The following is a 19,345-nucleotide window of genomic DNA, read 5'->3' on the forward strand; positions in this document are numbered from 1 at the left end:
CTGTCTATTGCCCAAACTCCAAAATAATTGATCTTCAGTTGTATACACAAATGTACTCCAAACACAAGTCCAAAATGAAATGCTTGATTTTATTTTCCTTTTTCTTCTTTTTTTTTTTTAAAATAATCAAACGTGTTTTATATTCATTGGATATTTACTATATGCTAGATAATGAAATAAACACTTCACATGGATGATCTACCTGGAAGCATCTTCCCTCTGGGGCTCCATGTCTTCCCATTCCATCTCTGTCCAACACCTGCTGGAAAAGCAGGTACTCAGCCCCTGGATTTTAGTTTTTAGCTTTCAGGAATTGCGGAGGTGTATTAATTCATTATAGGGTACAAATTATGTTACTTTTAGATGATCTAGTATAATTGTTGCTTAAAGTAATCTTATCAATGCCTATACACTATCCATGATTAAAGCAGTTTAAAATGATGTTTAATGAATACCCATATTAGAACTTCCAATGCTAAATTTTGTAGTCAGGAGACTAATTCATTAGAGGCAAATATGATCCAAGTTTAAAAAAAAAGTCAGAATTTGTAATACTTACATTCTGGTAGTTAATAATAGCCTCTCTCTATTAGTTCTTTACAACTATTCTTGTAGCTACACCTTGAAAATTAATATGATGTTGAATAGTAGCATGAGAATTTCTGGTTTTCTGTAGATTGAATCTGGTCATTCCTACAGTAACAGCAGCTTAGGAATGCAAAATTTTCTTGAAATCTTTATCTGTGGTCAAATACAGCAATTTTCTTGCAATAGATGCAGTGCCATCACAAGCCTAGGAAATAGCTTTCTTTCTTTCTTTCTTTTTTTTTTTTTTAAACTTTCAATAATTGAAAAGAAAATATGTTCAGAAGAACTCCTAGTAGTTTTGGAAGAGTTGGTGTTCTGAACCATTCTGCTCAGAGAGAGGGTTTTCCAATTCCAAGCTTGATATTTATTTCATTTGCCACTTCTGCACCAAAATTAGTAAACAATAGAGTCATTGGTGACCCAGGTTCAAAAATTGCTAATGAAGCATCTGAATAATCATCTTGTATCATCTGACCTTTGGGTAAAGGAAAGAAAACAACCCTAACATAGTAACAGTGGGGAAATGGCCTTTAGAGATAGGAAAAGCAACAAAATTACTTCAGACTGGTCGGATAACTGACTCTAATTAAACCAAAACCTAGTCCAGTTTCTTTTAGCCCATTCTTCTGAAAGGTAGTTAAAGATGTGAAATCTCTCCCTTTCTGCTTTTTCTATTTGTAATAAAATGAATTAATTACATGTTAAGATGTTTCATTAGTTGTATACCAACAAAAAATTAAACTGAAAAAGATTAAGATCGACTTAAAAATTGACAGAACGTTGTAATCCAACTATATTTTAATTTAAAAAAGACTTCAGATAGAGGTCACAAGTGGTAATATTTTGGAGCATCTCCTTCCATACTTTTCCTTCTGCAAATATCTCCATGTATATCACATATAATAATTACAAACGCATGAGCATTAATTCAAAAATACTTCTGTACTAGCATCCACAGATTGACACATTTATTCTACACTTAGATATGTGTGAACCTACTTTTATCTCCATAATTATTTGTCTGCATCCCTTTCAGTCTATCAAATTTCAGTCCATTGGATTAATGTAACATCAACATTTATCCCTAGATATATCATTGCTGTAAATATATGCTGTTTCCAAAGTTTCACTGTTGTAAAATATAACCCTATGGATAATAATGCTATTTCTAGTTACCTTAACTCATTTTAGCTTCTTTTATGCTTTTTAGAATTACAAAAGTATTACAAGAATCCTTTTGAAAATAGTTTTGTGTATTAAAAGAGATGAAGTGAAATTCCATCAAGATATTGATAGTCATATTTACAACTCCAATCTACTAGTACAACTGATCAGGTTTTCTTTATCCATCAAAGGACACAGGTTGTTTCCATGTCAACTATTATAAATAATGCATCGATGAGCGTGTGGGTGCTTATATCCTATTGAGGTACAGTTTTTGGTTCCTTTCAATAAATAGGCAGAGGTGGAATTGGTGGATCTTGTGTAGTTCTAGTTTTCATTTTTTGAGGGACCTCCCTACTGGTTTCCATGGTGGCTGTGCCATTTTACATTTCCACCCTAGTGCCCAAGGGTTGCCCTTTCTCCACATTCTCACCAACAGTTCTTATCTTTGTCTTTTTTAAAACGTCCACTCTGACAAGTGAGGTGATGTCTCAGTGTGGTTTTGATTTGCATTTCTCCAGTGATTAGTGATGTTGGCCACATGTTCATATACCTGCTGGCCATCTGTGTGTCTTCTTTGGAAAAACGTCTGTTTAGGTCTTCTACCCCTTTTAAAATCAGATTGAATTTTTGGTTTGTTTGTTTTTTGCTCTTGAGTTATAGGAGTTATTTATGTATTTTAGATATTCATCCCTACCAGATATATGACTTACAACTATTTTCTTTCATTTGGAAGGTTGTCTTTTACTTTTGTTTGTGATTTGCTTTGTTGTGGAGAAGCTTTTCAGTTTGATGCAGTCCCACTTGTTTGTTTATTTATTTTTTTCCCCTTTGGTGAATTCTTTTTTTTTATTGCTTAGTGAATTTTATTACATTTATAGGTGTACCACAGTCATAATGGACATGCTGTAAAATTTGGCTATGATGATTGTTGTTTATTTTTGCTTTTGGTGTCAAACCTAAAAAACCACATCATTGCCAAGACCAATGACAGAGATGCTTTCAAATCTTTAATCCTTTTAGTTTTTGTATGTTTTTGTTTTGGCTGTGCCTGCCACACACAGAAGTTCCTGGGCCAGGGATAGAACCTTCACCATAGCAGTAACGACTCTGAATCCTTACCTGCTAGACCACTAGGCAACTCCCCATGTCTTTAATCCATTTTGAATTGACTTTTGTCCATAGTATAAGATAGGGGTTTGTTTTAATTCTTTTGCAATTGGAAATCTAGTTTTACTGCAGAGATTTCTTTTCCAATTGTATATTTTTGGATCCTTTGTGAAATGTAATCAACCATATCTGGGTGGGTTAACTCTGAACTGTCCTATTCCATTGATCTATATGTCTGTTTTTATACTAATGCCATATCATTTTGATTATTATATCTTTGTAATATAGATTAAAACAGAAAATGTGGTATCTCCCATTTTGTTCTTTCTCAAGATCGATTTGGGTACTCATAGTCTTTTATGGTACTTAGCAAATTTTAGGATTGTTTGTTCTATTTCAGTGAAAAATTCCCCTGTGCTTTTTTAAGGGATTGTTTTGACAATGTCAATTGCTTTGTGAAATATGGGTATTTTAACAATACTAGTTTTTATTGGTGAACATGAAATATCTTTCCATTTATTTGTGTCTTCAGTTTCTTTCATCAATGTCTAATAGTTTTCAGTGTATGGAACTTCATCTCCTTGGTTAAATTTATTGCTAAGTATTTAAGTTTCTTGATACCATTGTATATAAGATTGTTTTCTTAATTTCTTTTTCAGATAGTTCATTATTATTAGATCAGGGAAGATACATGCACCCCTATGTTCATTGCATCACTATTCATCATAGCCAAGACACCAAAACAACCTACATGTCCATTGACAGATGAATGGATTAAGGAGATGTGGTATATATACACAATGGAATACTACTCAGCCATAAAAAAGAAGATAATGCCATCTGCAGCAACATGGATGCAACTAAAGGTTCTTATACTAAGTGAGGTAAGTCAGAAAGAGAAAGACAAATACCATATGATATCACTTACGTGTGGAGTCTAAAATATGGCACAGGTGAACCTATGCACAGAACAGAAACAGACTCATAGACATGGAGGTCAGACTTGTGGTTACCCAGGGAGAGTGGGAAGGAGTGGGATAGACTGGGAGTTTGGGGTTAGAAGATGCAAACTCTTACAATCAGAACAGATAAACAATGAGGTCCTTCTGTAAAGCACAGGGAACTATATTTCCCATCACTTGTGATAGAATGTGATGGAAAATAATATGAGAAAAAGAATGACTGGGTCACTTTGCTGTAAAGAGGAAATTGACAGATCATTATAAGTCACTTATACTTTAATAAAAAAATTAAACAAAAAACACCACACAATACCTTTTGACCTCAGCTTTTCCAGTGTTTCAAAAAATTTGTGATGGCCTGCCTTCATTGCACTGCTTTCCAGGTATTAGTTAATTTGTTAAGCAGTTAATCCTTTCTAGCAACTAGTTAAAGTGACATAAATAACTTAAGTTCTCAAAAATTACATTTGTGATGTTTTTCAGTACTGTATATCTATAGCTTAAATGCTTATAACAGAAGTTGGATTATAAAACTTAATTTGTGTTAGATGTTGGCATGGACTATGAAATACACTTGGGTGTGTTTTTCCCTTGACACAGCTCTAATAAGTATCAGATAATACTTTTCAGAAAAAAACATAATCTTTCTGTGAAAATGGGAATGATTTTCCAATCCAAAGTTCATTGAATGTGTAGCTCTTGTGTCACCAAGTGCTCCCAATGCACTAATCCTGAGACTTCAAACCTAAGTGTCTGTGATCCGTAGCACAATCCGTGCTCCGCTAACAACTGTCTCTGCTCTCCTGAGCACCCCTTCCTTCCATCATTATTGCTCTACTTTTTTTTTTTTTTTTTTTTTTTGTCTTTTGTCTTTTGCTGTTGTTGCTATTTCTTGGGCCGCTCCCGCGGCATATGGAGGTTCCTCAGGCTAGGGGTTGAATCGGAGCTGTAGCCACCGGCCTACGCCAGAGCCACAGCAACGCGGGATCCGAGCCGCGTCTGCAACCTACACCACAGCTCACGGCAACGCCGGATCGTTAACCCACTGAGCAAGGGCAGGGACCGAACCCGCAACCTCATGGTTCCTAGTCGGATTCGTTAACCACTGCGCCACGACGGGAACTCCTATTGCTCTACTTTTCATTGAATCTTTGTTTCTGAAATCTTCAATTTACAACTTTGCAATGGTTATTTCAGCTATGTACTCAAAGGGATATTTTAAAAAATTTATTCAGCATTTCTGTGAGTTCATAACAGTAATAAAGATTTTTTTCTCTTTTCTCAGTATTGAGAAATGCTTTTATCTTTTCTGTGTACTTTAAATTATATGCCTGTTCACCCATTTTAAACATTTACATAAAATTCCTCTTATTACATGTGTTTAGATATAATTTGTGTGAATATTTGAGAAGACCGACACAAATTTTTACCCTCTATTTTAACTGAGTTATGATTTTATTATGTGTTTAACTAATATTATGAATTTAATTTTTTTTTTGTCTTTTTGCTATTTCTTTGGGCCACTCCCACAGCATATGGAGGTTCCCAGGCTAGGGGTCCAATGGGAGCTGTAGCCACCGGCCTATACCAGAACCACAGCAACGCGGATCTGAGCTGTGTCTGCAACCTACACCACAGCTCATGGCAACGCCGGATCGTCAACCCACTGAGCAAGGGCAGGGATAGAACCCGCAACCTCATGGTTCCTAGTCAGATTCGTTAACCACTGCGCCACAACGCGAACTCCTGAATTTAATTTCTTTCCAAAATATTTTGGAAAAGAAATTGACATATAAAGATCAGAGAATGATTTGAATAGTGAACATACAAAAATGGCTTTAGCAAGGCTCAGTGGAATCTAGGGATAAGAAATATTGAGGAAATTGATATGACAAGTGTAATTGTTAAAAAATAACTTCAGGAGTTCCCGTCGTGGCACAGTGGTTACCAAAACTGACTAGTAACCATGAGGTTGCCGGTTTAATCCCTGGCCTTACTCACTGGGTTCAGGATCTGGTGTTGCAGAGAGCTGTGGTGTAGGTTGCAGACATGGTTCAGATCCAGTGTTGCTGTGGCTCTGGCAAAGGTCGGCAGCTAAAGCTTGAATTAGACCCTAGCCTGGGAACCTCCATATGCCGTGGGTGCAGCACTGAAAAAGACAAAAAAACAAAGCAAACAAACAAAAAACCCAAAAAACCCCTAAACTTCAAAAGATTAAAAAATATCTAAACTTGAAAAATATTCAAAAGATTACAAACTTCAAAAATGCAATGTGAGTGGCCGTTTATTCTTGACTCGAGATAGTATTTTAAAAACATTATTTTTTTCTACATAGTTGAGACCAAGGCAATTCTTTTGATTGAGTCCTTAAAGGCTTTCTTAACTTGATTTTTTCTCAAAGTATAAATGAATGAATGGGTTCAATGCAGGTGAAATAGAAATAATGAGCAGGGAAACGACTTTAGACTTTATTCATGGTCACTTCTCCCTTTGCTGTAGGATTCATGTAGATGAAAATGCACGTTCCATAGGTGATGGAAACCACAATCATGTGGGAAGAGCAGGTCGAAAAAGCCTCTTTCCTTTGCTGGACAGAAGGGAACCTAAAAATTGTCTTGATGATGTAAGCATAGGACAGAACTACACAAGTGAGAGTCATATTCAGGGCCAGCACAGCACAGATTATAACCGACTGTTCCATGGGCCATGTGTCTGAGCATGAGATTTTCACTAAGGGAAACGCATCACAGCCGAAATGATCAAGCCTGTTAGAGTCACAGAATTTCAGATTTAAACCCAGGCTAAGTGGTGGGATTAAAACACAGAGACCAGCCATCCAACAAGAGCTGATGAGAATCCCACAGACTCTGCTGCTCGTGATGGTCACATAATGCAGGGGTTTGCAGATGGCCACGTAGCGGTCATAGGACATGGCGGCCAGGAGAAAAAACTCTGTTACTCCACAGAGGTCAGTGAAAAACTCTTGAATGGCACAAGCATTATATGTGATGACCTTGTCACCTGTTGCTATATTATACAAGTATCTGGGAATACAGGCCGTTGTGAATGAGATTTCTCAGAAGGAGAAATTTATTAAGAAAAAGTACATGGGTGTTTTCAGGTGGGAATCCACAAAGGTGAGTGTGATGATGGTCAGGTTTCCAGTTACACTCAGGGTGTAGGTGAGACAGAGAAAGAAAAAAATCCGAACCTGCAGCTCAGGGTCATCTGTCAGTCCCAGCAGAATGAAGGTGGTTATTGCATAGTTTCTCATCACTGATGACTTCTGTCCAGCCTGCATGCCCAATAATTCAGAGATTATTATTTAGAGTCTCTAACATGTGTAAAATCTAATCTAATTAGCTAAGTGTTCAGTATACTTTCATGTTGTATTTTAAATCACAACATGCATCTGTGTGGACATGTTCCGAATAGAGTGTCAGTTCACGAATAGCAGTGTTGTTTGCCTCCCCACATTCTTCCATATTCAGAGCCACGTAGAGAAACCCACATCATTAAATTATGCTTCTGGTTAATAGTCTAGTCCTTGTCCAAATGCTGATATGTCCTGTGTAATTTGGACTTACTCTAAAGAATCCTGACCAGGACGTGGAATCTCTGCTCCAGCTGTCTACGACTTTTCTATTTTTGTTGTTGTGGATAAGTGTATTTTCTCCTATGAACAAGGGTAAACATTACACAGAAGACTCTGTCTAAGCTTCCCTCCCTTGGCGTCCTTCCACATGTCTCTATCAATGTGCCAAGTGTTATGCAGGATAAAGTACATTAAACACAATTTTATCATATTTTTAAAAAATGCTCTTATAAAGGAACTGTAAACTTACACATATGATTTTTCTAAGTTATCTTTGTGCCTGCTTGGATTGCTTGAATCTCTTAGTTCCTCTTCCCTTCTGACTAAACACCCCTCTCTGTTTAATCCACAATTCCTACCATTTTATATAACATCTTTCACTTCAGGAAGACTAAGTTTCTGTTTCCAGTAATGATTTTTTTTCTGACTTAACATTATTGACTTGAATACCAAGCACATCTTCTTATATATTGAACTGACTCACAAACACCTGCTTGTACAAACCACTCATGTCCGTTTCAATGTCCCTAAAACAGAAGCCGTGATCATCCACGTGGTTGGGTGCTCTCCTCCCTCTTCCCGTATTAACCATATATTCTGTGCTGGTTATTATAGTATTAAATATCCGCTCTGTGCCAGTTATTATAGTAAGTATTAACCATGTATTAACTATGTATTCTGTGCCAGTTATTATAGTATTAACCAAACATTCTGTGCCAATTATTATAGTAAGTGCTTATCTTGTATACTTTGTCCTGTATTTTGCAACTTAACTGAGTAAACCTAATCATCTCTTCACTGTTATCTATTAATGCAATGTTAATTCCAGAGGTCATGGGTTTTCTGATGCTAAGTTTATGCCCAATGCTACTGCACAGTAATTTTCTAGGTTATTAAGATTTAATTACTGTGGTGGGGTAATTGAATGTTCTCAATTTTGAGTGTGTCTCAATGCTTATAATCCTATGTCAATAAGAAAAAGTTTTCCGGAGTTCCCGTCGTGGCGCAGTGGTTAACGAATCCGACTAGGAACCATGAGGTTGCGGGTTCGATCCCTGGCCTTGCTCAGTGGGTTAAGGATCCGGCATTGCCGTGAGCTGTGGTGTAGGTTGCAGACGCGGCTCGGATCCCGCATTGCTGTGGCTCTGGCATAGGCCGGTGGCTACAGCTCCGATTCATCCCCTAGCCTGGGAACCTCCATATGCCGCAGGAGCGGCCCAAGAAATAGCAACAATAACAACAACAAAAAGACAAAAGACAAAAAAAAAAAAGAAAAGTTTTCCCTTTGCAATTGTAGTTTATTTGTTTATGAAGACTTTCTCTTCATTGCTTTTTAACTGTTTTTTATTCATACTGAAGTAGAAGGGCCATATCTGATGGTTTGCCCAGTTCATAATGTTAAACACACACTGGCAGTTACCAGTGTGGGGATGAAGTGCTGACCTACCACTCATAGTTTGCCGGAAAACTAGGACCCTCCCAGAGAATTTTGGGACATATGCCATATATATACATATATGTATTAGATTAATTTCAGCAGTAGTAGAGAATGGTAATTTTGGGGGTGACATATGCCATATATATATATATTAGATTAATTTTGGAAGTAGTAGAGAATGGTAATTGCATTCTATCAACCTTTGGGTGTCATCCTTTCTCTTTATCTCTCAGGTTACATATGCATCACTATGTAACTTCACTTAGCATGCTACAGACATTACTCAGTGTTCAAAAACTATTTTTTTCTTATAAGATATTATATAGTATTGTAAAATATTATTCAATAATCTCATTGACACTAACATGTAACCAATAGATTCTGGTTCATCTATCTTTCAATAAACATTTGGAAGGAGGCAGGGATTGCTAATGAGAGATGAAGGGAGAAGTACCCACATTCACACATTCCTACGCAGAGCTTGTATTTTTTCATTTTGAGGTTGTGGTATGGCTTATGTCATTTCTGGGTATACATTGTATTAGAATTCTCATTTATATATCCACCTATTTATAGTAAGACATCTCCATATATTTTTGAAGTCTTTATACCATATAAAAATGATAGCTTGTGTATCTAAATTTAATGCAGGCAGGTGAACTATTTTTCCTCAGAGAAAAATATGACCAAAGTTAAACAAAGGGAAATATTACTAATGTTGAAAAACTTATTATACTTACTACTTACTTTTCTGTCAATCATAACTTCCTTAAGGTGATTAAAATAGTAATTCCTAAGCCACATATATGAAATGGTTGGTTTTATGAAGATTTTCATGTGAACTTCTGCTCATACATCAGTTTTCACCTTGAGGATTTTTGAATGTGTAGAAAGCTCCCTGAGATTGCTGTCTCCAGGAGATAAATAAATTTAAAAAAAGGATTGACTCTCTCAGGAGAGGCCTAAAAAATATTTTTGTGTATCGATTAACATTTAAAAAGTAAACATAGTGGGAGTTCCTGTCGTGGCTCAGTGGTTAACAAATCCGACTAGGAACCATGTGGTTGCGGGTTCTATCCCTGGGCTTGCTCAGTGGGTTAAGGGTCCGGTGTTTCTGTGAGCTGTGGTGTAGATGGCAGATGTGGCTTGGATCCCATGTTGCTGTGGCTCTGGTGTAGCCCAGTGGCTGCAGCTCCGATTAGACCCTTAGCCTGGGAACCTCCATATGCCATGGGTGCAGCCCTAGAAAAGACTAAATAAATAAATAAAAAATAAATAAAAGGTTAAAACATAGTGATCCCAGTGGCAGAAACTCTCTCCTCTTTTGAAAGAGTTGGTATTTCAATATCTTTGGACAGAGAAAAAGGTTTGAACAGTACCAACCTTATCCTTTCTTCCTTTTTTTTTTTTTTTTTTTTAGTTTGCTGTCCCTGCAAATAAATGAATTTTAAAATGGTCCTTGGTGATTTACCCTCAGAAGTCACTAATGACTCTTTGGAGTAATTTTATTTGACAAAAGCAAAATAACTAACAAAAAAAGTGCTTTGGCTTCAGTGTCCTTGGGGACAAAGAGGATAACAAGTATCAGGTTATTTTGTTCATTTTCTTACTTTTCTTAATAGTTTCACTGAAGGAAAATCAACACACAATAAACTGCACATATTTAGAGTGTACAATTTAAAAATTTTGACATATGTACACTCCTGTGAAAACATTAATACCATAAAAAGACTGAAAATGTCCATCAGCCCCAAGGGTCCATGGGCGTCTCTGTTCTTCCCTGTGCCCTCTCCTTCCTGCCCTTCCCCACTCGGGCAACCACTGATAAGTTGTCTGTCTCTGTGCACTAGTTTGTTTCCTTATAGAAGTTTAAGTGAATACAGCGATGCAATATTGTAACTTCCATTGCATTTCAATCTACATTTTATTTATAGTTACCATTACAATTGTATTTACATTGCAATTTACATTGCAATTTACATTTCAAAAGACACAGTGAAGAAAAGCCATTTCCCTCAGGTTCTAATAATCAGGAAAGATAAGAGGTCTTTTCAACACCCCCACTATCTCAGAATCACTTCATTTTGGCTTGGACTACAAATGAGTTTGTCTAAATTTATATATATTTATGCATTTATCTTTAAATTTGATTTGCTCATAGGCAAATTACCTATTCCTATTCTTCACTTCTTTTTGAATTATTTGTATATCCTGTTGTTTCTATGTGTAAGAGCTCTTTTTTATAATTTAGATATTACTCGAGCCCATGCTTTTTTTGGATTTAGTGTATGGTGTGTTTTGATTTATATAATGTTTTATATTTACTTTTTATTTTCATTTTTTACTATATTTATGGCTATTGCTCTTTATTGCTATATTCCTTTCCAAAAGTATTGTACTAATTTACGGTCCCATCAAGTATTTCATTCCAATGTTGAAAATTATTGTACTAAAAAGCTGTAATTTTGCTGTTTTAGTAGATATAAAATGCTATTTTAAAGATTTTTCTCTTGCATTTCCTTGATTACTCTCAAGGGTAAACAGTTTTTTCCATGTATTTGTTTAATAACTGTATTTCCTCTTGGTATGAAGATCATTTTCCTTTTCCCCCCATTTTATTGAAATAGATCAATATATAACATTGTGTACAGGAAGTGTTTTAAAGTACATATATTCCAAAGTATAGCACTCTTTCCTTTATTTTATTTTGTTTATTTTTATTTTTGCCTTTTAGGGCCACACTTGTGGTATATGGATATTCCCAGGCTAGGGGTTGAATGGGAGCCACAGCCACCAGCCTAGCCAGAGCCACAGCAACGCTGGATCTGAGTGTCGCTGCAACCTACGCCACAGCCCATGGCACGCAGGATCCCTAACCCACTGAGAGAGGCCAGGGATCCAATCCGCATCCTCATGGGGACTAGGGTTCGTTAACCGCTGAGCCACAAAGGGAACTTCTGTCCTTTGTTTTAGTGGTTTTTTTTGTTTTTTTTTTCTTTTCCATTGAGAAATGTTTAACCATGCATCATGTATTTTCCTCCAGGAAATACATACACACTGTATATGTGTGTATACACGATCCATCTACCGATCTATGGATAGATCGATAGATAATATCAGTCATTTAATCTATTGTACGTGTTTTGAAAAATAGGTCTAACATATCTACTTACAGAAGTTGTAGTCACAACATTCATTAAATAATTCTTTTCACACTGAATTTAAATTCCGTCTTTGTAATTGAACATACTACCTTACCTGACTTGTAGAAATCTTTTTCTGTCTGTTTTTTTTTTTAGGATGCCCCATGACATATGGAATTCCCAGGCCAGGGATAAGATCCCAGCCATAGTTGAGAACTAACCTAGATTCTTAACCCACAGTGCTGGGCCAGGGATGGAGTCTGGGTCCTAGCACTCCCAAGACACTGCTGATCCCATTGTGCCACAGCGGGAACTCCTTTTTCTGCATTTTTTTGTTCTATGCATTAAGTATTCCTAGACCAAAACATATATTAAATTTATTTCATTGGATCTTATTTGTACATTTGTGGGATACTTGTGAGTTTTATTCTTCTAGGTGCATCTAGAAATAATTACATGCGATTAATAGCATAACTTGGAATTTTAATGAGAATTGCATTAAATTTTATGTTAGTTTTAGGTGAATTATAATACTTTTGGTCTATTGCTTTGCATCCAAGAATAAGATAACTTTTAAAATTATATATTTTCATGATTTTATATCTTTAAATGGATTATGTCTTTTACTTCATTCAGAAAAATGTGTTTTACTTCTTAGTGAAGTCCCTTTGTTATTGTTATGATTAAAATTAGTTACTTATTTTGCTTTTCAGATATTTATTGGTATACAGAAGTAGACCACATTTAAAAAATATATATATTCTTTACTTATCCAACTTAAATTCTTTCCTAAATTCTATTATTTGTCTATTAGTTTCTTGCATTTATACCCTTTTCAGTGTTAGCAGAAATGTATGTATATCTTTATATGAAATTAAAATATTAATCCATAGACATGATTTCTTTTACTGATACACACATAAAAGATGCTGCCAATTATCTTACCATGTAAATGCTAAGCTGTCACACATTATAAACACCTTTTATATTAAGATTAGCAGTGCTTAAAATATGCATATTCAAATTGCTAAAAGTTATTTTTATATTTCTGTCCAGTATTTATAATGACTTTTATTTTCTTGTGACTTTTTAAGATCATACAAAACAATGTTAATTACCAAGAATGAGACCAGACATCCATATCTGATTCCTGATTTACATTTATAATCTATTGGTTTTTTATTCTTTAAAATATTTTTATGAATAGTTTTTTTTAACATGTTCCTATTTTACCTGTGATGTTTCCTGACTATTAAATTTTACCAAAGGTTTTCAAGCATCTATTTATCTCTTCTTATGATGTCTAACTTTGAAAATTGTTACGATAAAGTATATGGATAGATTTTACCGAGATATAGCTTTTCAAAGTAGATTAAAATCTAGTTGGTCATAATTTGTTTTTTTCTTTTAATATCTTCCTAAAATGTACTTACATATATTTTATATAGAAAAATTCTATTTTTACACTTAAATGCAATTGTGTTGTTTTCTTTTTCTATGATATGGAATGGATGAATTTAAGCTGAAACTATTTGGAGTATTTTTAAAATTAAGGAGAAAAAATTTTAAAAAACAAATTTATCCTCTTTCCACATTAAAGGCAGAAATTTATTCACCTTCCCAGTAAATTATATCAGTATTGCTATATTCAAATTTGTAATTTTTTTTCATGTTTTACCAAGAATTTTTTATTGCTTCCAATTTTCCTGTCTTTTGTTGTCAAATTGAGTGCAGCAAATATTTATATCTATTTGATTCTCTTATGTACTGATATTTATATCTTGTTTCTAATTCTTAATCTTTAATATGTTGCTTTCTGTCTTTCTCCTGATATTTGGAAGGCAGGATTATTTTTTCCACAGTTTTAGCAGAACCAGCGTCTGATTTATTCACTTTAAATTTTACAGTTAACTGCTTTTGCTTTTTATCTTAAACTTTCATTGTTCACTTTGTTTCATTTTGTTATTTTTAGAATTGTTTAGGATGAGTATGAGTCCCTTCATTTTTAATCTACTCTCAAGTAAAAATTTATATACACAAATGTACTTTATACTACAAATTTTTATAAATATGTGTGCTTTAAATACAGATTTTTAGTGTGTTATGGCTTGTTAGATATGCTGTAATTTCAGCCTCAAATTTTTATTTGATTTTTAATTGGTATTGTGCACTTAATTTTAAAGGATTTATTTTAAATATTTATATTTTGGATTTTATGTCTGATTTGTAGACTTTAAAAACTCCACTTGCAGACGTCTACAAACATGATTAAGTTATGTTAGGGAATCTGTTTCTCTTCTTTTCTTTTTTTTAAGCTGGTGGACAAAAATACTCAAACTTATCTGAATTTGTGGTTGGGTGGATTGTATTATAAATCTCTATTCCATTGAATGTGTATCAGTTCATTAATCATAGTTTTACTTTATTGTGCCCTTTCTAAATTTTTTGATCATGTGACTATTGAGATCTTATATTCCATTTCTATGTGGTATTTAAATTCATTCTGTTGTGTACATTTTAAAGCATCTTTTTTCACTCTACTCCAATGTATGCCACACCTAGTGTCAGGCTTAAGCTGTTTTGTTTTCAATGTACTTTTTTTCTCTCTCACCTACAGATTTCTGTTATTTGCTATAAAATAGCAAAACACTGAAAATGATCGTTATTAAATTGTACTGACAATTTCTCAGACATTTGCTCTGGTTAGAATTTTTACAGTATTTTAATCAATCGTATTTTTCTTAGTTCTGGAATTATATTCTTACAAAAACTTGTGCTTTTTATTACTGTGTTACACCTCATTTATAACTTTTAACTCAAATTTTATTACAAACATATCCATGTGGATGGAATTGTTAAATAGATATGGAAGAGAAGAGTCAAATGGTAATAGTTCCCCATCAGTAAAGTTAAAGAAGTTGCAAAATGTTAATAAAACTGGAAAAGAGATTATCAAAAACTCTAGTATGATTAGAATTTTACCAGAAATTTGAAGGAATATTCATGCTTTCATCATGATGAATCAAGTACCTTTTTTCTTACTTTTTGAAGAAGAACGTAATCCTTTTGATCAAGTCATTCAAGGCTTTCTTCACTTGCTCGTTTCTCAGGGTATAAATAAAAGGGTTCAACGTGGGTGAAATAGAAGAAATGAGCAGGGAAACTCCTTTATTAAGAGCCATCTCTTTCTTGGCTGAAGGTTTGATGTAGATGAATATACAGCTGCCATAAGTGATGGAAACCACAATCATGTGGGAAGAACAGGTCGAAAAGGCTTTTTTCCTTTGCTGAGAGGAAGAGAATCTTAGAATTGTCATGATGATATAAATGTAGGACAGAACTACACACACAAGGGTCATGATGAATGTCAGCACAGCACACACTAAAATCATTCTTTCTATGAACTGTGTGTCTGAGCACGATATCTTTAGCAGAGGAGTGGCATCACAGAAAAAATGGTCGATGACATTAGAGTCACAGAATTCCAGATTGAGGCCCAGGCTTAGTGGGGGGATTATGATGCACAAACCAGCCATCCAACAGCTGATGATTAACCTATTGCAGACTCTGTTATTCATGATGGTTACATAGTGCAAGGGTTTGCAGATGGCTACATAGCGGTCAAAGGACATGGTGGCCAGAAGAAAAAATTCCGTTATCCCAAAGAGGTAAGTAAAAAATATTTGAGCAGCACAAGCAGCATAAGTAATGATTTTGTCACCTGTTGCTATGTTGTACAAAAATCTGGGAATACAAGCCGTTGTGAATGAGATTTCCAAGAAAGAGAAATTTTGGAGAAAAAAGTACATGGCTGTCCTCAGATGGCAATCTATGAAGGTGAGGGAGATAATGGTCAGATTCCCAGCTGCACTCAACATGTAGGTAAAGAAAAGGAAGATGAAAATCAGAACTTTCATTCGTGGGTCATCAGTCAGTCCCAGAAGGATGAATGTTGTTATTGTGTGGTTTCTCATCATGGATTCTTGCTTTCTGCCCAATCTGCAGAAAGAATTCAGAGACACTTGAAAAGAGTGCGATGAAGACAAAATGAGGACTCAGCAATGGCTAGAAATGCCCCCCCCAAAAAAAAACCTCAAAAAACAAAAAAACAAAAAACTGGCTTGACTGTCTTGAAGTGAACATCTTGTCTCGAGTAGTATCTTCATTGTGGATATAAGTATTAACTATATCTTCATTCTTGCCTTGTCTTCCAACGAGATAGTTTTGTCTTTGTCCATAATACTTTTGGCTTAGTATTTCTAGCCATGAGTTATGTAAGCTAGTGGTCAAATACCTTGTGATTATGAGAGAATTTTCTAAAGGTTTTTCCTTGGCTTTCACCAATTAATTACAGAGACACCACCTTCAATTATTTTCAGCCTTCATTCGGTGCCTCCTGGGCTTGGATTTCTCTATGTCACTGAACAATTAGGAAAGTCTCCCCACAGAATGGAAATTATTTTATGTCATTATGTATTTTATAGTCTTCCTTTAAAATATACTCTTCCTACTGACATGTAGCAGGCTCAACTTTCACACACATACAAATCGTGTCCCCAGTTAAGCTCCAGGATTTCCAGATACTACTATGAAGAAGGAAATGGTTTTGGTTTTTCTTTGCTTGAGGACTGAAAGCTTCCCTCAAATTAGGGGCAACCCAGGGTACAACCATAGGCAAGTGAATCTGGGATGTTGTGAAAAACACTCCACAGCTCAACTTCTTCTCCTTGTCCTAGTCATGGGCACTTAGGGCATCACTGTGACCCTGAACTCAGACTTTCACACTGCAGTGTGTTTTCAGTGTTCCAGAAGTAACGTGGCTTATTTTTCAAAATTAATGAGGTCATCCATGAAACTCAGTTTTTCCTTGATATTACACATTAAGGATGTTAAACTTAGGATGCGGTGCATTCATTTCTGTTTATTTTGACTTCCCCAAGAACCAGAATTTGTAGTGAAGGGAGGGATGCCAAATGAGATGATAAATGATGAGTCTGTATGACCTTGTTTTACAGTGATGACCTCATTTGTGTGTATGTGTCCATGTCTATTTGTATTTTTTGTTTTTGTTAAGTTGTGACTGAAAATAAGGTAGGTGTATACTGTCTTGATATTTCTCAAACTATACTGTACTAACTAATGCTTTAAAATCAACCTGTCCCATGGTTTTTATCTATTCAAAGGTAATTATTTTTTGAAATGACATCTAACATAATATTCAATTCCATTACAAAATGTCAAAATTTGCATTAGCAGCTTTGATTTGGTAAAGATGGATATTATGCATTTTTTAACATAGGAATTTATGACTGTTTCTTACAAAGGACAATGAAAATAAAGACGTCCATATACTTACTTTTTGGCCAGTCAGTCATAACTTCAAGTGGTGGTTTAGCAATATTACTTCTTAAAGATAACCTTTATTTGTGCATTTATGGTCTCTATTGCTCATAATCTCACTCTATATTCACGCTCAGTTTGGAATGTGTAATTCTATTTTTCATCACCTAATTCTATAAAATTTTCCTCATACACAGTGGCTATTACAAGTCTAAGAAATACTTTGAAACAGCTCTGAGACTGAGAATTACCAAGAATTCTCTCAGGTTTTGGAGATCTTGGTATTCTGACTTCCTGGGCAGAGAGAGGTTGATACATTAATAAGGTTGGTGTTTGCTTTACCTAGCATACTTACAACTTGAACCAACGAAAGGGTGCTTGGAGATCCAGGGTCAATAAAATCGCCATGGAATCTTTTGTGTCATAATGTTGGCAAAAAGCCTAAAATATGCAGCTCTGAGGAGTAGGAGCCACAAGGGAAAGCAGAAGGAACAGCTTAGGGATTGGAGCACAGACAATAATGAGATAAGGCACAATTCTAAATAATTTTTACTTGTATTTGTATCATCCAAATCACTCTGAAGATAAAAGAGCCCAGATTTTCTTTTGCATTTACCTTTTATGTGAATAAATAAAACTATTCCAAAAATTAATCAGAAAAAATCTGCATGATATCATAATCTAGAGATAACTAATATTAACACTTTGGAAAAATATTTTCAGATTATAAATCAACAACTTTATCAAAATATATTACATTTTGATACCTATAAAAGGTACCTAAATTTTGATACATTTTGAAACCTATAAAACTCTTTGTGAGGATGCTGGTTTGATTCCTGGCCTTGCTCAGTGGATTAAAGATTAAAAATGGGCATAACACCTAAATAGACATTTCTCCAAAGAAGACATATAGATGGCCAAGAGGCATATGAAAAAAGTGATCTGTATTACTAATTATTAGAGAAATGAAAACCAAAACTGCAATGAGGTACCACCTCACACCAGTCAGAATGGCCACCATTAACAGGTCAACAAATAACAAATGCTTAAGAGGGTGTGGAGAAAAAGGTACCCTCCTCCAATGTTGGTGGGAATGTAAATTGTTACAAACCATTATGGAAACAGTATGGAGATACTTCAGGAAACTAAATATAGAGCTAACATATAATCCAGCAATTCCACTGCTGGGCATATTTCCCAAAAAAAAACTTTCATTAAAAAGGATACATGCACCCCTATGTTCATAGCAGCATTATTCACAATAGCCAAGACATGGAAACAACCTAAATGTCCATTCACAGATGAATGTATTAAGAAGATGTGACACATATATACAATGAAATATTAGCCATAAAAAGACAAACTAATGCAATTTGCAGCAACATGGGTAGATCTAGAGACTCTTATACTAAATGAAGTAAGCCAGAAAGAATAAATAAGGCAAAAACCATGTGATACACTTGTTTGTGGAATCTAAAATATGGAACAGATGATCCTATCTAAAAACAAACAAACAAATAGCAGAAATAGATCATGGCCAAGAAGAGCAGACTAGGGGTTCCCAAGGGGGAAAGGGGAGGGAGTGGGCGGATGGGCATTTTAGGGTTTTTTGGGATGCAAACTGTTATATTTGGAATGGATGGGATCCTACTGTACAGCACAGGGAAATGTGTGTGATTGGGTCACATTTTTGTACAACAGAACTTGATGAAAAATTGTAAATCAATAATAATAATAAAAATATTCCTCAGAACAAGTGATATGAAAATCTCAATAAAGCAGGTCTAGGGACAGATAATCTCAGATTCCTCATTAGAAATGATTCAAGCTAGAAGGTAGGGGAAAAAATATCTTTAAAAGCTGAGATTCACTGAAAAGGGACCAGGCTGTAAATTAATACAGTCCGGGGTTAGATGTGGTGCTGCTGGGAGGACACTGGCAAAATATTGTTCAATTTAAGGATTAATAAAACAGTAATATCTGCTATGCACCGGAAACTTTT

At 35.0% G+C, this 19,345-nt stretch overlaps 2 protein-coding genes and 1 pseudogene across 2 annotated transcripts in view; 1 reads left to right on the forward strand and 2 right to left on the reverse strand.

Moving 5' to 3' along the window:
- The window catches only part of LOC146403204 (uncharacterized), a 732,844-nt gene that overhangs the window by 684,259 nt on the left and 29,240 nt on the right, over positions 1-19,345 (forward strand). The window contains exon 2 of the mRNA XM_084955867.1: positions 3,522-3,746. The gene's annotated coding sequence lies outside the window, so the exon portion shown is untranslated. The remainder of the gene's footprint in view (positions 1-3,521; positions 3,747-19,345) is intronic.
- Positions 6,152-7,098, reverse strand: LOC100154718 (olfactory receptor 6C2-like; annotated as a pseudogene).
- On the reverse strand, positions 9,290-18,567 carry LOC110260680 (olfactory receptor 6C2-like). Its single transcript, XM_021091772.2, has one exon. The coding sequence runs from the start codon at positions 15,975-15,977 to the stop codon at positions 15,039-15,041; it is 939 nt and encodes a 312-aa protein (XP_020947431.2). The 5' UTR covers positions 15,978-18,567; the 3' UTR covers positions 9,290-15,038.

The sequence above is a fragment of the Sus scrofa genome, chromosome 5, assembly GCF_054392235.1.
Source record: "Sus scrofa isolate SSC_HxYL_T2T_F1_AM1 chromosome 5, Sscrofa_HxYL_maternal_Yorkshire_Landrace_v2.0, whole genome shotgun sequence".
In the NCBI taxonomy this organism is placed as follows: Eukaryota; Metazoa; Chordata; class Mammalia; order Artiodactyla; family Suidae; genus Sus; species Sus scrofa.

Excerpts from the sequence above, each read along its gene's own strand:
- LOC110260680 (XM_021091772.2), bottom strand. The coding sequence starts at position 15,977 with ATGATGAGAAACCACACAATAACAACATTCATCCTTCTGGGACTGACT.